The sequence below is a fragment of the Phalacrocorax aristotelis genome, chromosome 1, assembly GCF_949628215.1.
Source record: "Phalacrocorax aristotelis chromosome 1, bGulAri2.1, whole genome shotgun sequence".
Classification (NCBI taxonomy): domain Eukaryota; kingdom Metazoa; phylum Chordata; class Aves; order Suliformes; family Phalacrocoracidae; genus Phalacrocorax; species Phalacrocorax aristotelis.
The window spans coordinates 87,702,559-87,721,275 of record NC_134276.1 but is presented as its reverse complement, the minus strand read 5'-3'; the positions used below and the strand labels follow the sequence as shown (position 1 = coordinate 87,721,275).

At 38.5% G+C, this 18,717-nt stretch overlaps 1 protein-coding gene across 5 annotated transcripts in view; it reads right to left on the bottom strand.

The window, feature by feature from the left end:
* The window catches only part of MBTPS2 (membrane bound transcription factor peptidase, site 2), a 47,757-nt gene that overhangs the window by 4,852 nt on the left and 24,188 nt on the right, over positions 1-18,717 (bottom strand). Inside the window, exons 8-12 of one of the 5 annotated variants that reach the window (XR_012661147.1) lie at positions 16,917-17,011; positions 14,795-14,990; positions 14,598-14,662; positions 8,979-9,054; positions 6,597-7,212 (exon numbers count right to left, since the gene is read on the bottom strand). Coding sequence is in view for 4 of the 5 variants with exons in the window: in XM_075096930.1 (XP_074953031.1) it covers positions 6,990-7,212; positions 8,979-9,054; positions 14,795-14,990; positions 16,917-17,011 (590 nt within the window). In the remaining variant the exon portion in view is untranslated. Of the gene's footprint in view, positions 1-6,596; positions 7,223-8,978; positions 9,055-13,460; positions 13,509-14,597; positions 14,663-14,794; positions 14,991-16,916; positions 17,012-18,717 lie in introns of those variants that run through there. The other 4 variants (XM_075096939.1, XM_075096930.1, XM_075096952.1 and 1 more) reach the window with 4 other exon arrangements.

Sequence of the window (18,717 nt, the reverse complement as noted above, 5' to 3'; positions counted from 1 at the left end):
TGAAATGATATTAGTAATTAAGGCAACTTTCCTCAAGAGGACATTAAGACATCACCGATTTTGTCAGATCAAATCAGATCTGATTTTATTCTAGACTACAGAACATACATAATCAGAACAAGGGATAACATTTTCAAAACCAACTGAAAAACCTCAGGATCCTTCTAGAAGCTTAAATGCTTTGGAAGAAATAAACTATTGTCTCTACCTTTATCATGGGTAAGAGAACAGAGGGGGGAAAAAAAAAATTTCCTCAGCAAGTATTCAGAAAATTGCATAGCGACCTATCTGGGAAATCTGGCCGATGTGTCCGATCTGTGCTTTGTGCCTATTTCTCATGGTAATCTTTTATCTGGGAACAAAGCCATGCTTGCTGAAACAGCTCTGCTTGCATAAAGTAACAGCTTGTCCAATAAGCAACAAAGGACAATTTAGTCCTCAGTACAAATAACCTGGCTAACTCCAGATGAGCTTGCTCAAGAAACTGAGCTATAAAGGTTCATTCTCAAATAAAGATAAACGACCTGGTTACACCACGCCAATGCAGCCCCAGATAGCATCTGGGTACCCAGGTATACTTGTTCCGAACTAGCCAGATGTGCCCAGCTCTGGCCCAGCCTGAATATACAAATCAAAGGTGATACATAACATTGCCTCAATGTCATTCAAAGATGTGACTTTTTAAGTTCTTCACACAGGACTGGCCTTACCACCCAGAGAGGTGGTTTCACTTAGTTGGACTATGACATCCCGTTTCAAATATTTCACTGCAAACTAAGCTAACAGAAGTCCACAAGTCCAGAAGAGAAGAATTACATAGGAACTAAGCCAAGAGAAAGGCATTTGCACCTTCCATAAGAGAGTCACTTTGTACCTTGGTCACATTATAATGAAGCTAGCTTTGCTCCGGAACAACATGTAGGTGTTTGTCTGGATGTACGTCTACTGCAACTCAAACTATTACTGTGATAAGCTGGTAAACAAGGGAAAGTAAAGTGATAGTTATTGCTCATTTTAGGAGGCGGTCAGATACTGAAAACGATAGTGGTACCTTGTGGCACCTTGTCGGTACCCAGACAGAGAATATAAATGACATATGAAGAGTATGAGAATATAGGAGAGAATATGCTAATTGCCACAAATAAGGAATTATATCACTCTTACCTTATTTTTAAAAACAGATTTAAGCACATTAACAATCAAACAATGAATTTATTTCCAGGATACATTTATCATACATAGAAAACAATAGTTATTGTTTGGTTGATTAAACAGAGAAAAAGGCAAAACAAAAACACAATACATTATTCAGTGTGTTCCATATATTTGTTAGCTGACATTTTAAAAATGAAGCTTTTTTCTTTTCTTTTTTTTTTTTTTTTTAAAAACCATGATCATGAACAATGCATAGTGGGAACAAAGGGTCTAGAAATCTAACATTCCACAGCTGTGAGTCAGTGTGAAAAATAAGACTATGTAGAGGAAAAAACCCCACAGAGAATTTCAAAACAATACATATTCCATTGACAGGCTTCAGATAAGATCATCTGAGCGTATGAAATCTAAAAGCAAAGTTGTATAAGGAGAGGAGGAATTTAGAATATTAACAACCAACTTGGGAAGGAAGAAACTGGATTTCTCCAGTGACGGCCTGGAAATAGCTTCCAAACTTTCAGACTAGTATCAAGTGAAGGTCAATTACACTATGGTGCTGCAAAAATCAACCCAAGGTGAACATCTAGAGGTGAGAAATATCCACGTCCGTTTTACTGAATAAGCTACAAGTACCCACACCGCTTACTGAGCACATGGAATGACAAAGTGAAAAAAGAAAAAAGTTTGATCACCAGTCCCTGAACGATTCAGCGAAGGGCTGGAAAACACATCTGCATGCTCTGAAATGTTCACTGCAAGTTCTTTTCACATTTCAAGCCAATGTAAATGGAATGAATGGAATTGCAGTGTCATATCCTGCTCTTTGTTCCTCTCCTTTCACACTGGGTCAGCAGTGTGAAGATTTCATAAAGCTGCCATAACCGAGGTCCTTCGCTGCCCTGAGTTGCTGCCATCTGCTCTTCACATGATCATAGTGGATGAGTCGACGGAACAAGAGTCACTGAGCTGCCACTTTCTGGCAGTCCCTAGCACAATGCTTCCCAAATGCTGCATTAATACAGCATACGTACCCCAGATAACTCAGCCACATTAAATAACTAACCTATATATAGTGTTACGTGAAAATCAGGATAAAGAGAGTATAAAATAACTGCTAATATTGGATCTTACCTGAGTTAGATTCAGCTTCCTTACTCACAAGGTCACAAGAACAAAGCTGAGGCAAGACTGGTTGTGAGAACTGGTCTGAATGCAGGTGTGCAGAGTGCGTATTTTACAAATAACTAGGCTACATAACCCTTTATAATCCTTCTTCATCTGTCATAAATGATATCCAGATAAAAATTCAGATCTTTCAGATAGAAGACACACAGAATTTGTTTTTAAAATTATTTGCTACAGGTCACCTTTTGCCATCATGTAAAATTTATAGGAAACTGTTGGGAAAACTTGGACTGTTGACGTTCTAAACTGAACAAAAATATATGCCTGTATCAAGAAAGCTGAAACACCCTGACTGCCATGTGGAGGTCTGTCCTGAAAACATTATTTCTTCAGTATACTCTACGCAGTCTCGGTCATCCCAGTTATGATTCAGAAAAGCACAAACAGCAGCATTTAGAGTGATGGATTCTAAGGTCACCCTGAAAAATCTGTTTGTAGGTGAGGCCTCACAGAAAGCAAGAAACATATTTTAAACATCAGCTGAACAAAATTCATGCAGCTGTGGTTAGATTACGTCCATCACTTGTCTTCTGTTAACAAAGAAATTAGATCAGTTACGGGAGAAAAACATAGCTGCAATTTTAAAATGCAGAGAAAGCCATGGAATTCATAGAAAGAAAGAAAAAGAAAAAAAGGCTACATTGCAGCGTATGGAGGACTGCTCTAAGTTATCCCTAAAAAAGCAGCAATACAGACAGTGGCTGCATATGTATCTGTTATATGTATGTATACACGTATACATCCCCCCCGCCCCAAATGCTGAGTCATCATCACTGAAAAATATAACTGTCGATGCAGTTGGTTGTTTCATTCTAAATAAAAAGGATGAGTTAACAGACTTGCCATTGTTGTTCATAAATTTGGGCTGACTAATCTGAAAGTTTGCCCATTCTTTTTCTAATGAAGTCTCTTTCATTTAACTTGTATGGAAGCAAGCTGGTTTTAATTTCCTAAGTTAGCAAAGAGCATGTAACTTCCCACATGCTATGAAGTTAGCCATTTTCATGTCTTATCATGCATTATCAGAACGTGCCATGGAAGTCTTTGCTGATATAGAAAAATTCTCATAAAAAACAAATCAGATCATCGACTGATTACACTTATGGAATTCATCTGGCAATTTTCAAGTAAAAGCTACTTGAAACAGTATAACACTTCCCAATGTTAGACATTACTTTTTCCATCTGATACAGATTTAAAAAGCATAGTATATACATAAAAAGTAGTATGTACCCTATCTTTAGGAGTGTTCTGTTTTACACTCCAGTCAATATGCCCAATAATAGTATTGATGGGTTATGTATTAAAGAATACGTTACGTTCTGAGGGGATAATTAGAATGAGAAGTGGAAAGATTTCATTTTAAGGAAAGGCTTCCTTTCAATTTTTACAAAAACAGAAGAAACATTGCAAATAGTCCAGGGTAAAAATCCAACACACAAAAAACATTGTGTCCTTCTGTGTTCTCTCTCACTAAACAATCGAACAAAACCCCACCAAAACCCCTCCCAATAACTGTAGGTATGGCACTTGCTTATCAGAATATAATCCATATGTTAGGATTATAGAACAATGAAATGGATCCACTGAACAACTTTTTCTCCAGAGAGTGGTCCAACCTAACTATTACCTTTGCCCACAGGTAATCTAAGATGTACTGGGTCACCATTCATACCCAGTTTGCTTAAAGTCTTGATTCAAAGCACCTGTGCGTAACTAAATCAACCCTTCCTCAGTAGAATTCCAGCACATGGAGAAAAGGACCCATGAATTATTTTTAAACACTTCTAGTACTATCTCTCTCATAGAAGATAATCAAGGTTTTTACAGTGTACTAGTGTCTGTTTTGCTGAAACCATGACCAGTATCTTCTCCACCCTCTTTTTGATTATGAGGTCAAACACAGACTGAAGTTCTACTTCATATAACTGTGGCTTTCAGTGACTGTGTAAAGTAAAATAAACTGGATTTATTTTCCTCTGATAAAACATCATGTTTTGGTAGCACATTAAATAACCAGGAACAACCTGCCGGCCTCATTATAGCAGATGTAATTTCTGTATGTTAAATCAGAAAGTCTGGTTTTTTTAATCTCTTGCCTACGTCTCCAGGAAGGGTACTATGCTAAAAGATTGTCCCAAGCAGTTGTAGTCAACATGAATATATAAAGTGTCAAAATTGAAATGTTTTTCACATAATATTTTTGAAATCACCACAGATGCATTTGTTTTGCTGTAGATAACAAGACAGCACTGCAACTCTGATACATAAACAGTACCCATTTTGAAAAGTAAATATCCTGTCTTACTAAATGGCATTAAAGCTCGTAAGTGCAAATTAATTTTGTGCACCGTAGATTGGACAAGACACAGAGACAGAGGAAAGTGGCACAGAGCCACTGAAAGGAAGAGCTCAGATTAGTAAGCACCCACTTTGATGAGTGAGCAGGCTTCTGAAGCATGGCTTCAGAGCCAGGCTTTGTGCAAGAACCAGGCTGCTCCTACCCTTCCTGCCCACAGAGAGATGGCAGAGTGGCCCGTCAGAACTGCTTCCCTGAAACCTCTATACGTTTCCAGGGGTGATGATGAGTTAGACTTTCCTGAAGAAACCGAAGCCTGCTGGTAGTTTCTGATAGGTTGTTTTTCCTTTCTTGCACTTTGTGTGACTTTTAACAGTCCCCAAAGGGACCGACTCATGCTGGATTGACTGGAGGATTTACTGTCTCTTACCAGGATCTGCGCCAACATGCCTGGGTTGAAATAGTCGAAAATGAGAGGCACAGGCCTGCCACCCCACAGAGGTGAACTTCAAGAGGCCCACCCAGCCTGTGACAGCGCTGGAGAGGTAAGTAAACTAAGAAAACAACAAATAAACAAACATGCTCTCTCATTACTGCTGGCATCACCTGAAGAAAAGAATACATCTTAAGTAAGTGTGAAGGCTACTGTGCAAAAATACCGTAACACACCAGTGGGCAAATGCAGACATCATAGTTACACATCCATGCAGTAGTGCCAGGCATCGGGCTCAACCCCACTTTTAAAATTACCTAAGCTTTTACCTCTAGTGCCAAGAGAATCTATGTTAGCTGGTCATGAATGCTTCAGTACTCCCTGAACGCCAGTATCTGTGAGCTTAGCTTCCACTTCAGTTCCTGATGGAAAGGCCGTTGCTGTAAAGGAACTCTGAGCTGCAGCAGCTCCTATGGGGAGCACTGTATGAGCCAGAAGTTGCAGGGTGTTCTTCAAAATTTTCTTATTTCAAATATTTAAGCTCCCAAACTAGAGATTATTTTTTTATTTTTTTAAAATATCAGCCCATATTGAGGCAAGGCTCTGACTGAACCCAATTTCTATAAACAAGGCAATATATCACAGGAGGACATGACAGTCAATATGTAATCCTATTGGGCACAAAATATTACAGACTTAAAGAGCTTCAAAGTATGTCAGACATACTTCAGCCAGCAAAACACTGACTGTTCTTCCACTGTTCACTTCAGAACAAGGATATGATCTGTATTCATTTCAGAAAGCAAAGTTTAAATAGTTCAATTCACAATCATATTCTTCCTCTAAACAATTCTGATCCAAGACCAGCTACAGCTAAACGTCATTGTTAGCTATCTTTGAACAGAATGAACCCTAGCAATGGAAAACAACACTCTGAAATACAGAAAACCACCAGTGAATTACTGTACATATTACATGCATAGCATCAGAAGATAGACACCATAAAAACAACAGGTTTCACTTTTAACTGTAAACAGGTGTAACACAGTATTATTTTCTGAGTAAAACAACACAAACGTTACTTATCACTTAGGAATAACTGCGCACAGCATACTTCAGCACTCAGAAACTAAATTTCAGTTATCTTGTAGCTATTGCTGACAAATATTGCCTTTAAAAAATCTTCAGCTGTCATGATACTATACAACTGAATGTGTAAGAAACACAGACATGTGGGCTTTGTTATCCTCCCACATGCCTCACTCTTAACAGACTTTGGCACTTCTCATTTCCATCCTGAGGACAACATGCTTCCAGTCATTTTGGCCAGCTGAAAAGCAAAGATACTAACCCATATGGCCTCTCTCTCCTCATTAACACATGGTAAGCGTTTACTTAGCTTTTCACCATTTTAAGATCAGACTTTAGGGCTTCTTAGAGTCCAGTTTGGTCGAATACCAGATTAAAAAAACAAAACAAGACACTCAAGACTACGCTGACTGAGAAATAATCAGAGACCACACAGATTTTCTGACAATTATTCAAATTATAAAATAAAACCTAAGTGTTTTTTTCTCCCACTTTACAAATGTTTGAGGCTAAATAATTCCCTTATTTTGAGATCTAAATTAATGAAATCTTAGGCTTTTTCCTGTGAAGCTTTACAATACAATTTCTCCAAAATTAGTATAGTGCTTAAAGAGTATATAAAAAGGTTCCTACTTCTTTCTATTAGATTTCCCATTACTATGGGCACAATGTTGTACAGTTTTAAATTATAACAGCAGCCACCAGTGATTGTTCTTTCAGTGTCACTTTAAGGGAATTATTTCAATCTCAGTACTGAAAAAGTTTGAAATGGCAATGGATTAATTATTTCTGTGTACTTTGAGAACTGATGGAAGCATATCCAATGTTCTATCGTGCTGTCACCATCCAAAGTCCCAGTGCAACGTTGGCAGCCAAAAGTGCACTACCACAAAGCAAAACTAAAAAGCCAACAAGCTCTCTGTTTTGTTTTTCTACAATCAGGGAGCTAAGAGTGGCTTCCAGGAATGAGTTTAATATCCACTGACCATCCAAAGCAAAGCAGGGTACAGCATTGATGACTGCCAGTGCTCCTGACAGTGAAATTAGGTACCTGGTTGACACTGGTTAAGGTTCATGAATAATATCCAAGAAGATGTAAAAAAAGAATACAAAATATTTTATTTCCAGTGTGCAGAGAGAAACATATGAGGATTATTTTTTTCAGCTGATATTCTGTTTCACAGAAATTACGTGAGTACAATGAGTTTTACACCATAACATACCAGCTCAGAGAATTGCCTTCATAGATTCATTTGGTTTTAAGCATTAGGCTTGGATACTTAAACAACCTGCACTCTTCACAACATGGATAAAAGCAGGAGACAGCAAAACCACACTTAATACTCCCCATCTTCCTCCCTTGCTTTGTGTGGTTTTGGAGGAAGGTTATAGCTCTGACTCCATGCTTGAAGTAAGAAGGTATTCTAGACCTATGACCTAAGTCTGAAATAATGATTAGGAATATTTTCCAAAACACTCCCTCGCTGGAGTAAGTAAATGGCTAGAATATAATTGGAATTCTGGCCTCTCTCTCCTACTTACCTGTTAGACAGAAAAGTTGAGTGGATTTCTGTACGTGCATGTGCATGTGAGAATGAGGCAAGGGTAGGTAGTTTTTATTGTTGGTAAAGGCTTGCTAACTGTAATACTTACCTCCATTTTATAATGGCCAGACAAGAAGACAGATGACTCAGAAAGGAGATGGGTCAGTGTGAACCTTGGTGTCTTCCCAGAAAAGGGGAGCTTACGTAGCATCTTTACTCTAGTTTTATGGACTACACTGAACTACGCTGTTTAATTTTTCTAAAGCCATGCATAAACATTTCAGTTTCTAAGGCTAAGCATTCTTAGATTAGCCATATTCAAGCCTACTAACCTTTATGTATGCGTATATAGAATCATAGAATGGTTTAGGTTGGAAGGGACCTTTAGAGGTCATCTAGTCCAACCCCCCTGCAATGAGCAGGGACATCTTCAATGAGATCAGGTTGCTCAGAGCCCCGTCCAACCTGACCTTGAACGTCTCTAGGGATGGGGCCTCCACAACCTCTCTGGGCAACCTATGCCAGTGTTTCACCACCCCCACTGTAAAAAATTTTTTTCCCTATATCCAGTCTAAATCTCCTTTAGCTTAAAACTATTACCCCTTGTCCTGTCACAACAGGCCTTGCTAAAGAGATTGTCCCCATCCTTCCTATAGTCCCCCTTTAAGTACTGAAAGGCTGCAACAAGGTGGCCCTGCAGCCTTCTCTTCTCTGGGCTCAACAACCTCAACCTTCAGCCTGTCCTCGTAACAACCCCAACTCCCTCAGGCTGTCCTCATATCTATCTCATTCATTAATAAGCATGTATTAACTGAATTATCATCCTGCTTTTGGAATAGGCTTTTCTCTTCTGTAGAAGAAGAAGGAAAAAAAAAAAAAGAACAACCATACACTGTTATTTAGGTCAGTATAGGGACTCAAAAATGATAAAGCTCTGACATACTGAAGCTGGCCATAATATCTCATTTGCCCTGCCATAAATTCAGGCTTACTTTGACTTTCTCGTCAGAGCTGTTAAGACTCACCCTCAAGAAAGAGTTAAAAAAAGCACTGACCGAAAATATCCTGCTAAGCACACGAAAGTGAGAGTTTTCATTTTGAGCTTGGCACATTAACGATAATCAATGCAGAGATAGGATAGAGATGTCAAAACTCTACAGAAATGTTTCAGAGCATCCTGTCTAAAATGATATCTAACTGAAATTTGCTGGGTCACCAAATTCTAATCAGTTCCCTGCTTGCCTTAAAAGAACAAACATACTTCAAAGGATACTTGCAAAATGTCTCTATCACCACAGGCAGATCGATGCTTAGAAAGTTTTGTCGTGGTACAAAACTGCTGAGACTTACTGAAATGAAAATATAAAGATAAACGAAACATGAACTGTCATTCTGGGATTATAACATTATGTATTTTTGGATTGTAGTTTTGCAGAAAAATCAGATCTGAAATGACATTTCTTCAAAGATGTATAACCAATGTAAATATTATTCTGCTTGGGTTTTGTTTGTAAGAGTGCATCTTTCTTAAACATGGTCACTGTCAGAGTAAAGTCACTCCACAAAATACAATTAGCATGATTTCAGTAAAAGTAGATCTAAGATACATATTTTCAGAGGCAATTGGACATCTGTAGTCATGAAGGCCACATTGTGTAATTTAAGTCCTTTTCAAAGAAAAACATATAAAAAGAGATTATAGTTACCAGACTTTTTCAGCATATGCAGTCCACATGTATACATTTATACTGTGGGTGCACACGTGCACTTCCTCTGAAGGCCAGAAAATTCTCTTGCAGGACCTGCAGAAGATTCCCCCCCAACCCAAGGCTAAGCTCATGGTGTATAAGGAGCAGGGCCGATAGGGAGCAGAGTTCTGTGACTCTGAGAAAGCAAAGGCTAGGAGATGATGCACAGCTGCATTACGCATCTTATCACTAGTCAACCAGTATGTAAGTAGCTTCCTTTTTCTGTTTTCAGATGATACCGTAAGTGACTCCAAGATGGTGCAACTTAAAAACCTGGGAAGTGGGACTCACCATCCTTCCTGTAAATAGTGACTGGAAAATTGCAGTGTCAAGCGCTGCATGACCTTGAAAGACTTCTTTAGTACTCCAAATTCTTCAAAGGTGTACATGAAGCTTCAGCTGACTGCATGTCAAATGTTTATGAGAGACTCCTCAAAGAAAACTGAGGTAGCCTGAGGCCTCCCAGAGTGAACTCTGCTCCATCTGGGTTGTCTCATAAAAAGTCTTGACTCAGTCTCCCAAAGTAAACAGCAGTCTCAGTCTGCCAGCCTCAGGGACCATTTGAAAGCCTTAGTTCTGTGACAGCTGGAAGAAAGACACCTTTCCTGCTAGAAAGCTCCACTCATAGCAGAGCAGAGTCTTATCCCCAGAAAGAAGAGGTTTAGGCAAATTAAGGCAGAATTAGGGCATCACCTTAAGAATGAGCTTGCAGTATCAACAATAGTCACCCTGTCCCTAAAGAACAACTTTGGATGCAAGTTGAGGCCAGCCTCAATGGCCTGAATTTTCCCTGCCAACCTGGGAAAAAATTATAGCCATAAGAATTACCATCTCCAAAGAGATCTTAAAGCAAGAGTTAAAATCCTACTCAATAAAAGTATCTCTTGGGAAGGGAACAATTTAACACATCCTTTGAGAAATTTTAAAACCATAGGCTAAGAGAACACTGAGAACCTCACAGCACTAGTACATAACATACCAAAAGTACTGCTAAGTGTGTCTTAATTAAGAGCAAGATCAGATTTCTTCAGGTTCAATAAACAATTCAAGGACACCAGAACAAAGATGAAGGGAAAATAGTTCCAAAGGCACATAAGGCGGAGAACTGGTCCACTCAGTCACATAAACACATTTTCTTCTGTTAATAGAGGCCTTTCTGATGAGTCAGAAGCGATAATTAGTCCAATGAGCAATGGTACCATGGGATGGAGGTTTTTGGATAGCAAGGAGGCCCAAAAAACGGATGGGTTTGGTGCGGCAACAAGCAGAGAACTTTCCAATACCAAAACTGCCACAACTGTGCCAAGACAGCTTAAAAATTATGTTCTCTCTTACCTTAGCTTAAGAAAAACCTTTGATTTAGGGGAACTGAGAGGAAATAAACAAGACTCTTGGACTACTGAGTGAAGAACATCACAGACAGAAATCCTGGACACCACCCAGCTCAGAAAGTCAGCAGAGGCATCCAAGTCAAGTGATATCCAAAGCAAACAACTCATCAAGCTGAAGGCTGGTATCAGAACATCTGATCAGACCTCTTGTTCATGAGCCAAAAGAGCAAAATGGCTGAGGCAGCCAGTGTATTCAAAGGTTTCAAAAGGCGCACACTGCAATATACTGTAATTTCAAAGTTTGACTGCCTCTTGACAAACATCTAATGGCCACTAACAAGTCATCACCCTGAACCTTAAAATCATTGCGAATGGATCACTAATCTCCTTCCCTTTTTGTTAAATTGACTTGTCTGTTGTCCCTGACAGACACTAGACATGGTTCTAAACTCCAAACCTTGCTGCTGAAGCAATCTCTGAAACACACAGAAACTCTTCAGGAAGTTGCTGGACTGAGCTCTATACACTGTAATACGAGGCAATTAATTTAGTGGCTGTAACAGATCAAACCTAATGGCAGCAGGCAAATCTGTCCTTCAAGGAATAACAAAAGAATTACAAAAATTATGTTCTCCAGGCTTTTCTTCAGAAGACGCTGCTGGGAAGAGGTGAACAGCAATGTGGCTGGGTGAGAGAAAACAGTAATTGTTTTCCCACTCTAATTAAACAATTCTTTGACCTGGAATTAACATTTCTTTTGTTGGCTAATGCTAGATGGTGTTGGCAAATATTGAGAAGAATGTACAACGGACACAATTTTAATTAGAAGTGATTTGGAGACTAGGTTGACCAAAGAGCTTTTCAAAACCTCTTCATGGGGGAAAGGGCATGTATGCTATGGAGGAGAGGGACAGTATGGCATGAGATATTTCCATGTTGTCTCCAGAAGAACTATACGTGTAACCCTTTAATATAGGCTGAAAGCAAAGAAGGATCATCCTCAGCTATAAGGGGAAACAAGCATGGAAATACTGAGAAATCAGACTGTACCAGATAGACCTTCATCAGCAATTATGGCTGTTGTTGCCCAAAAAGCTCCCCAAAGCTAGGCAGTGGCTGTTTTTCAGAAGACGTGGATACAACAGAAGTAGGAGACTGGTCCAGTTTGGGGAAATTATCTTCTAGGTAAGTTCTATCTTCTCTTCATGAAGGAAATCTTGCAGTTTTTGATCCTGATGGGTGATGCAGATACAGTAACATACAGGGATATATGATCTTCCCTCAAGCAGTGTGAATTCCAGATGTGAACGTTAGTCACCAGATTCTTCCCAACCAACAAGGGCCAGAGAAGGAAGCCAAGATTTTGCAATATCAGAAACGGCATGAAGGAATGAAAAACCCCATACAAAATAACGAAGAAACACTGCAAAGTTGCACGGTAATAATGACAGGGCCCTCCATTAAATAGCATCTGTCCAACATAGGGAGAGCCTCTAGAGCATAACAGGCCTGCAATAAGAGAAATCTAAAAGCCTCGAGTAACACCACATGAATTAAACCCACAGTATGAATTTATACTGGGTTACATTAGACGCTTTTTACAGAGAGAATGCTAATTAAAATGATTAATCAATGTGTCCATCCTGAACAACATGCATTCATAATCATTCCTTCTGTTTTGGCTTTGGCCAGATCTCCAGCACTGTAAGTTCATTTATGATTATGATTCTTTACAGGTGTTTTTTTTAATATACTGGAGACAAAAGCTATATATAGCATCCACATCAACAAAAAATATTTTTGCTAGGATATTTTACTTTGAGGAAACAGAAACATTTCATAGAAGCAAGCTATACAGTCTATTTCTTATAAATAGCTAATATGGATATAAATTTTTAAAAATATTGTATCTGGAAGCTTCTTCAAATGAAAATATGAAATAATTACTGCTTCTCCATAAATCAGGACTATCACAACAACAATACAAGCCTAAGTAGAAAATAATACATGCGTAATCTTAGAATGTTTTTCAAACATTACTTTAGTGACATTTCTAGAGAAAGTAACATCATGGTACACACTAGTGCAACTCCCATATCAAGTTGTGTGTTAAATGTAGCACCACTCTAAAAAGTAATGTGTCCTGCAGGCAGAAAGATCACGCTAAAGAATAAGGCATTTTGCTAAAACGTATTCCTATTTCAAAATTCACACAGTACAGGAAGAAATTATCTCCCTTTCTTTACTGTAAAAAAAACGGTTACCACATTCTGATTGGTCACACTTTGGGGGGGGGGGTGGGGGGTGTGGAATCTAACCTGTTGGCTCCAAGCCAATATTGTACAGTGCAAAGTCTGAAATATTTAGAAGTTGTTTCATAGGAATGCATGGAACTCTGTGATGCTGCAGTGGGCTACCTGCTGCCCAAGCCAGGATCCTATAATTTTAGCTCTGGTGTTTTTCCAAGGGGAACACAGAGCATGGGTTGCATTTGCAGCAAAGTTTGTAATGAAGTCAAGCTTTTAGCTTTCAAACGAACACATTCAATGTGCAATTCCCAGGGTACAGTAAATCACTTTAGAATTATATTTCTGTAAATATGCTGTATAAATTGTGTTTTCCCACAGCAACTCCTTGAAGTAGAACTACTTCTTTAGATGCAATAACATTCTTCTCTGACTTCTGAAAGACTGACAGGTTCGACAGTTTTGCAGAATTACTGTTCTGTAGGAAACACTCCAACATATTGGAAACGAGAACGATATTAATTGTTCTAGAGTACCTACAGTTTGTATTGTTAGAGACCAAGAAGGGGAACTTAAAATAATTATCAAAATCTATTCTTAAAATTTGTTGCTGCATTTGGAATCATCAGATATAGAACTGTGTGTAGTTATCACACAGGTGAACAATGTTTTCCTCCTAAATGGCAAGATGGCAGAAATAACGAGTGAAGAGATCATATTTTGGGCTTAAATAAGGGTATAGCATAAACAAGTAGTAATAAAGAATTTGTCACGGAGTATCAAAATATGACCAGCACAGAAAGATAAAGACAGATTAACTAAAAGTATGTTTATGCAAGAATGCTAATGGATTTACACTACCAGATTTCACCACTGTTTCTAAAGCTCTTTTGTACCTATTCCCTGTGCTTATTCAGAAAAGTACAATGCCTTGCTAAGGAGGTACTTCAAGGTGTCTGAAGTAAAATCCCCCCGTGAGGTTAAGCCCTCTGTGAGGAACAGACAGGTTCCTCACAGGAAAGGCAGTAGTTTAACACTTCATACTTTTTTAAGCCCATCTGAAGGTGATTTTCACTGTGCCACTCAAGCTACTAAGTAGGGATACTGATGAGGTTGTTCATTCTTTCCATACTTGCTCCAAGAGCAGAATTACTTTTTACTTGTATACCTGGCTCAAGGATATAAGATTGCCTAAAGAAGAGCCACAGTCCGTTTAAAAGTAAGGAACTAAACCGTTATAGTTATTGAATTCAGGGCACTCAAATAAATAAAAAAATAATAACGAAAAAACTGTGTTGTGATTGTACTTGTGGCTCAGTAGTCGTGGGAATCTGTCACAGACACTTGGATATTAGGTGTGATTTAAGCAGTCATGCTAATATTCCAGGCAAGGTGTTAGAGCAAGATGCCCTAGAGATTTTACAATAGCATTTTGAGAAGTTTACGTGTTAGGAAAATGCAGGTGCCTGGCTCCCATAACTAGCCTGAGTGAGATCTGGTATAGAAATAGCCCTTTCATACTTTTCTGAAAAAACAACCATCTCATATCACATATGGTTTCTATTACCTTCGTAACTCATTGCACTGTGCACATTTCATTTTAGGCCTGAGTAGTCCATGTCTCTCCACTGGCTGTAACAAGAAATGGATTCTGCATTAAACAAGTTAACTGACAAGCGCTCCAAGACCTTGTTCAAGCAGCCAGGTGAAGTAAACCATATTAGAAATCTTTTTTGTTAAACTGTTTTAAGAAATAATACCAACCTGTGTACTGAAGATGCATGGGGTGTCCTACATACAGCATGTCAATATGGGGTGGATGTTTTACCCTGATTAGCCTTGTTTGGTTCTCTAAAGAAGGAGTCACACAAAAGCTTGGAACAAAGTCCTTCTGGCAGTCCATGTTGGTTCGACAAACTTTGCTGGCCTCAATAACTTTTCGTGCTGGCAGACAGGCATACTGCAAAAGGCAATTAAAATTATTATAAAATTTAAAGGTATTTTCCAACAGATCAGGAAAAAGGTACTATATATTCCTTTTTAAAACAAAGGAAGTGCCACACTGATATACTACCAGCCCATGAAGAGCTGAAATCTGATTTTTTTTAGTTTTTTTTGTCAAACCCTGCAGAACCTCTACCTGATACATATTCATCTTGTCATTCTATTTTTGGTAGAATGGGGAAAAGAGGTGTGCACATGTACCAAAATAAAAGCTAACTAATTTTAAAAATGTACACACATGCACAACAAAAAAATCAAGGCATCTAAGTATAAGTCAGTGATTTCTAATGAACTGAGCCTCTATCAACATACTAGTGACTTACCTGTTTAAGAAGTTTTAGTCTTCATTGATCTAAAACCTCATTTGGATGAATAAAACATTCTGTTCAGCAAACAAACCAACAAACCTACCAGCTGCGTGGTAGCTAAGAAGCTATTCTCAACTAAGATGAACACAGGACTTAATGCAGTGCTGTGTCCCAAGTCCTACCTATAACACTCTTTCACTCTACATTCTGAAAGACAAGATCTTTCTTGCTCCCCACGGGGCAAAGAGAGTATAGCAGAAAGGAACAGGAAATGTTTTTTTCCCCTCATGTCTCTTGTAAAAACTCAGTGATAATCTTCCTTTTGTTCTTAAACAGAAGCAAGGAAATTTCTTCACCTACTGTTTGCCTTACGAAAAAAAAATAAAAAGGATTTTCTTGCTTCTTGGCCTGATAGTTACACTGCCCATAGATGCGTGAGTGTCAGACACTCTCCATTAACCTCAGTACAAGCTCTTTCCATTCTAATGAAGGGGAGAGGGCACACTTTCAAATACTGCTGCATAGCACTGCAGAGACTATTTAAAATAATTGTTCAAAGACTCACAGCCAGTCTAAGGATACTTGAAGGTCACAGGCTTCTGGATGCTTTTATTTCTTCTCTGTTCCTAAGTAGCAGCTATAAGCTTAAGAATGTCAAAGCTCAGTGGGGTAGTGATTTATCAAGTCTTGCTGAACTCCAGAATGTTACAAGCCACTGTCATATTTCAAATGAACTGCTGGTCTGTGCTCAGTTCTTAGCGGTTAAATACCACAAAAACACCCTGGAGCAGGAAGTTTACCGTTGTAGAAATTCTAAACATAGCAGATGTAGGAACAGATTTATTTCCATTTCTTTAGGTATTTATCACTAGAGGTCAGAACAATAACAAACTGGTACATGCAGAAAAGTTTACACAGTTGGTGCTTGTGCTCTTCTTCTTGTAAAGAGAACTGTTAGAAATATTACATCACTGTCAACGTGGATCATGTATTTTAACAAACGTTTCTGTTCTTTGAAGAGAGTAAGTCCAAATCCTACTGAGAAACTTTATGTTTCCACATGTTACAAGAAAACCAACACGGTGAAAAATTGGACAATCTCTAGGACCTTCTCTTGCATGTTTTTAGGTTAACCTAGTGAGCAGCACTGCTGGCTTCAGACAAAGTAACTGAACAGATAGTCCAGTGCTTTGCTTTGCCTGTAGTTCTTAGTACCTTTAAGGACTGAAGCACCAAAGTAAGCAATTTCATCTTGTTCACAAAAGTTGTTTTTCTCACCAATCTTCTCATCCAGTGGTGAAAATGGGGAAGGTATCTTTCTGCCTATAGGAACGACAGGTGTAAGATCTTTTCTGGTTCTTTCAGAGACTCCCTGATCTATCATGGGGAAAATCATAACTAATACTTTGGGGTTTTAAGCTGTAAATGGGGAGAATAGCATACACACATCTTTATTACAAACTGTAGGTATTCTTAAGCGCTTGACTATGCTGCGTAAATGTTGGTAAATATTACTAATTTAATTTAAATAATTTCAGATTTATCAAACAGAATTAGCAGTTTAAGTAACTTACCAGGTGGCTGTCCGAGTTACTGCTATATGAAAAGCAAATGTCTGTGAGGCTGCTGTTACTACAACATTCAACTGTGCCGTCGAGTCTTCTATAGACTAAAGAACACAGGCATAGAGCAAACGATCAATATTATAGTAACTTCCTGAAAAGAAATTCGTCTCTGAATAAAGTTAAACAAGCATTCTGTTGCCTTCAAGAATTATAATAATGCACAGAGCCTAGCTGTGGTTCAGTCACAACTGAAAATAAGCTTCACCACTTTAACAATGTCACCTGATTTCAATCATTTCACATACTGATTTTTTCATCTTAATAAATCTCCTCAAGATACTGGGGGTCTACCACTGCAATGTTCTGAGCATTATGAGTTACAACGCACTTTTATCCGTTGCCCCTAACTTGCATTAAAGTTTGGCATAGAAATTTGTTAACTGCTACTGTACTAATTTCACTGGCTGGCTATGGAAATGACCAAGACTCAAAATGTCCTCTTTAAAACGTGAAAGCCTATACAAGATTCAGGTTTTGAAAGCTCCCTAAGCCTTGCAGGCTACAGCAGTGAATAAATGATGTTTTAAACCATGATTTAAATAGTCTGGTACAGAATCTTTGTACGGATGTTCTTTAAATGAATTAAACCTAACCTACTCTACAAAAACAGCTTTAAAAAAAAACAACACAAAAGAATAGTCACTGTAGTAATGTGCATCACAGCAACACTGCAGTACCTTCCTTAGGAAGATCAAGCCTGCGATACTGCTTGCTGCTTTATCACCGCATCACCTGCAGTCCACCAACATGGAGTTTTATGCCTGGGGCTTACAGGTGCAAGCACTGTACCGTACAATCCTTTCTTCAAGTACCCTGAGGCTAAGCAACCACATATATGTTTGAATAGTGAATGACCGTGAAATTAGTTTCCTTATAAGCTACACTGAAAACACTTTTTTTTTTTTAATTTCAAGAAGGCCCGTGGGGCATTGTTTTCTGCCTAGCTTCATAGTCAAATATTTTACTCTCCATTTGTTTTATGGTCAAGTAGATAGGGTCCATTTGCTGGATACATTTTTATTGATTTTCTGGATTTATGTCAAGTTGTGAACTGTCAAGATTTTGAGAAATGACAGCTGCTAGAGACCGAACAGAGTTCACTGAATTTCAGAAGAATATTTCTCACTGCTGGAGGCTTGCGGCTCTGAAAATGCAGACAGACTGGTCTGATTAGAATGCAGCAGTGGGACAATGGACTACTAACACAATACAGCAACCAAGCTTGGAAACAATATTGAGTCTGTAGTATTAAGTCTCTAGTATTTCAATCTAAATAGGACTGGTTCAGTCGCCGAATATACAGTTTTATTATCCATGACTCTGAAATTGCATTTCAGAGAATAGCAGAATCTGAGCACATCTGAGCATTGGTTCTTACTTGTCATCCCTGCCCAGCTGAAAGCATGTGCCAAAGTTGCCCTCCTCTTCAAGACGGATAACCTAAACTGCTAGGTCTCTAAAAGCAGGATCTTACCAATACTCTGCCAGTTTCCAGCTTAAGTAGTTATCTTAGTTCCAGCTGTAAGATTACTTTCATTGCATACTAAAAAAAATTAGTTACCTTTTCAGTCTCACAAGAGAACTATAATGTATCAAAAAACATGGGTAGTTGAGCTGCCTGAACTCCTGTTTACTTCCAGTACAAGGGAAAAATGCAATGACAATTTTAAAGCTCCGAATAGCATCATATAGGTTTTGCTCAGCGTCAGTTCCTTACCTTTGGAATTCACTCTCCATAGATGGTTACCTG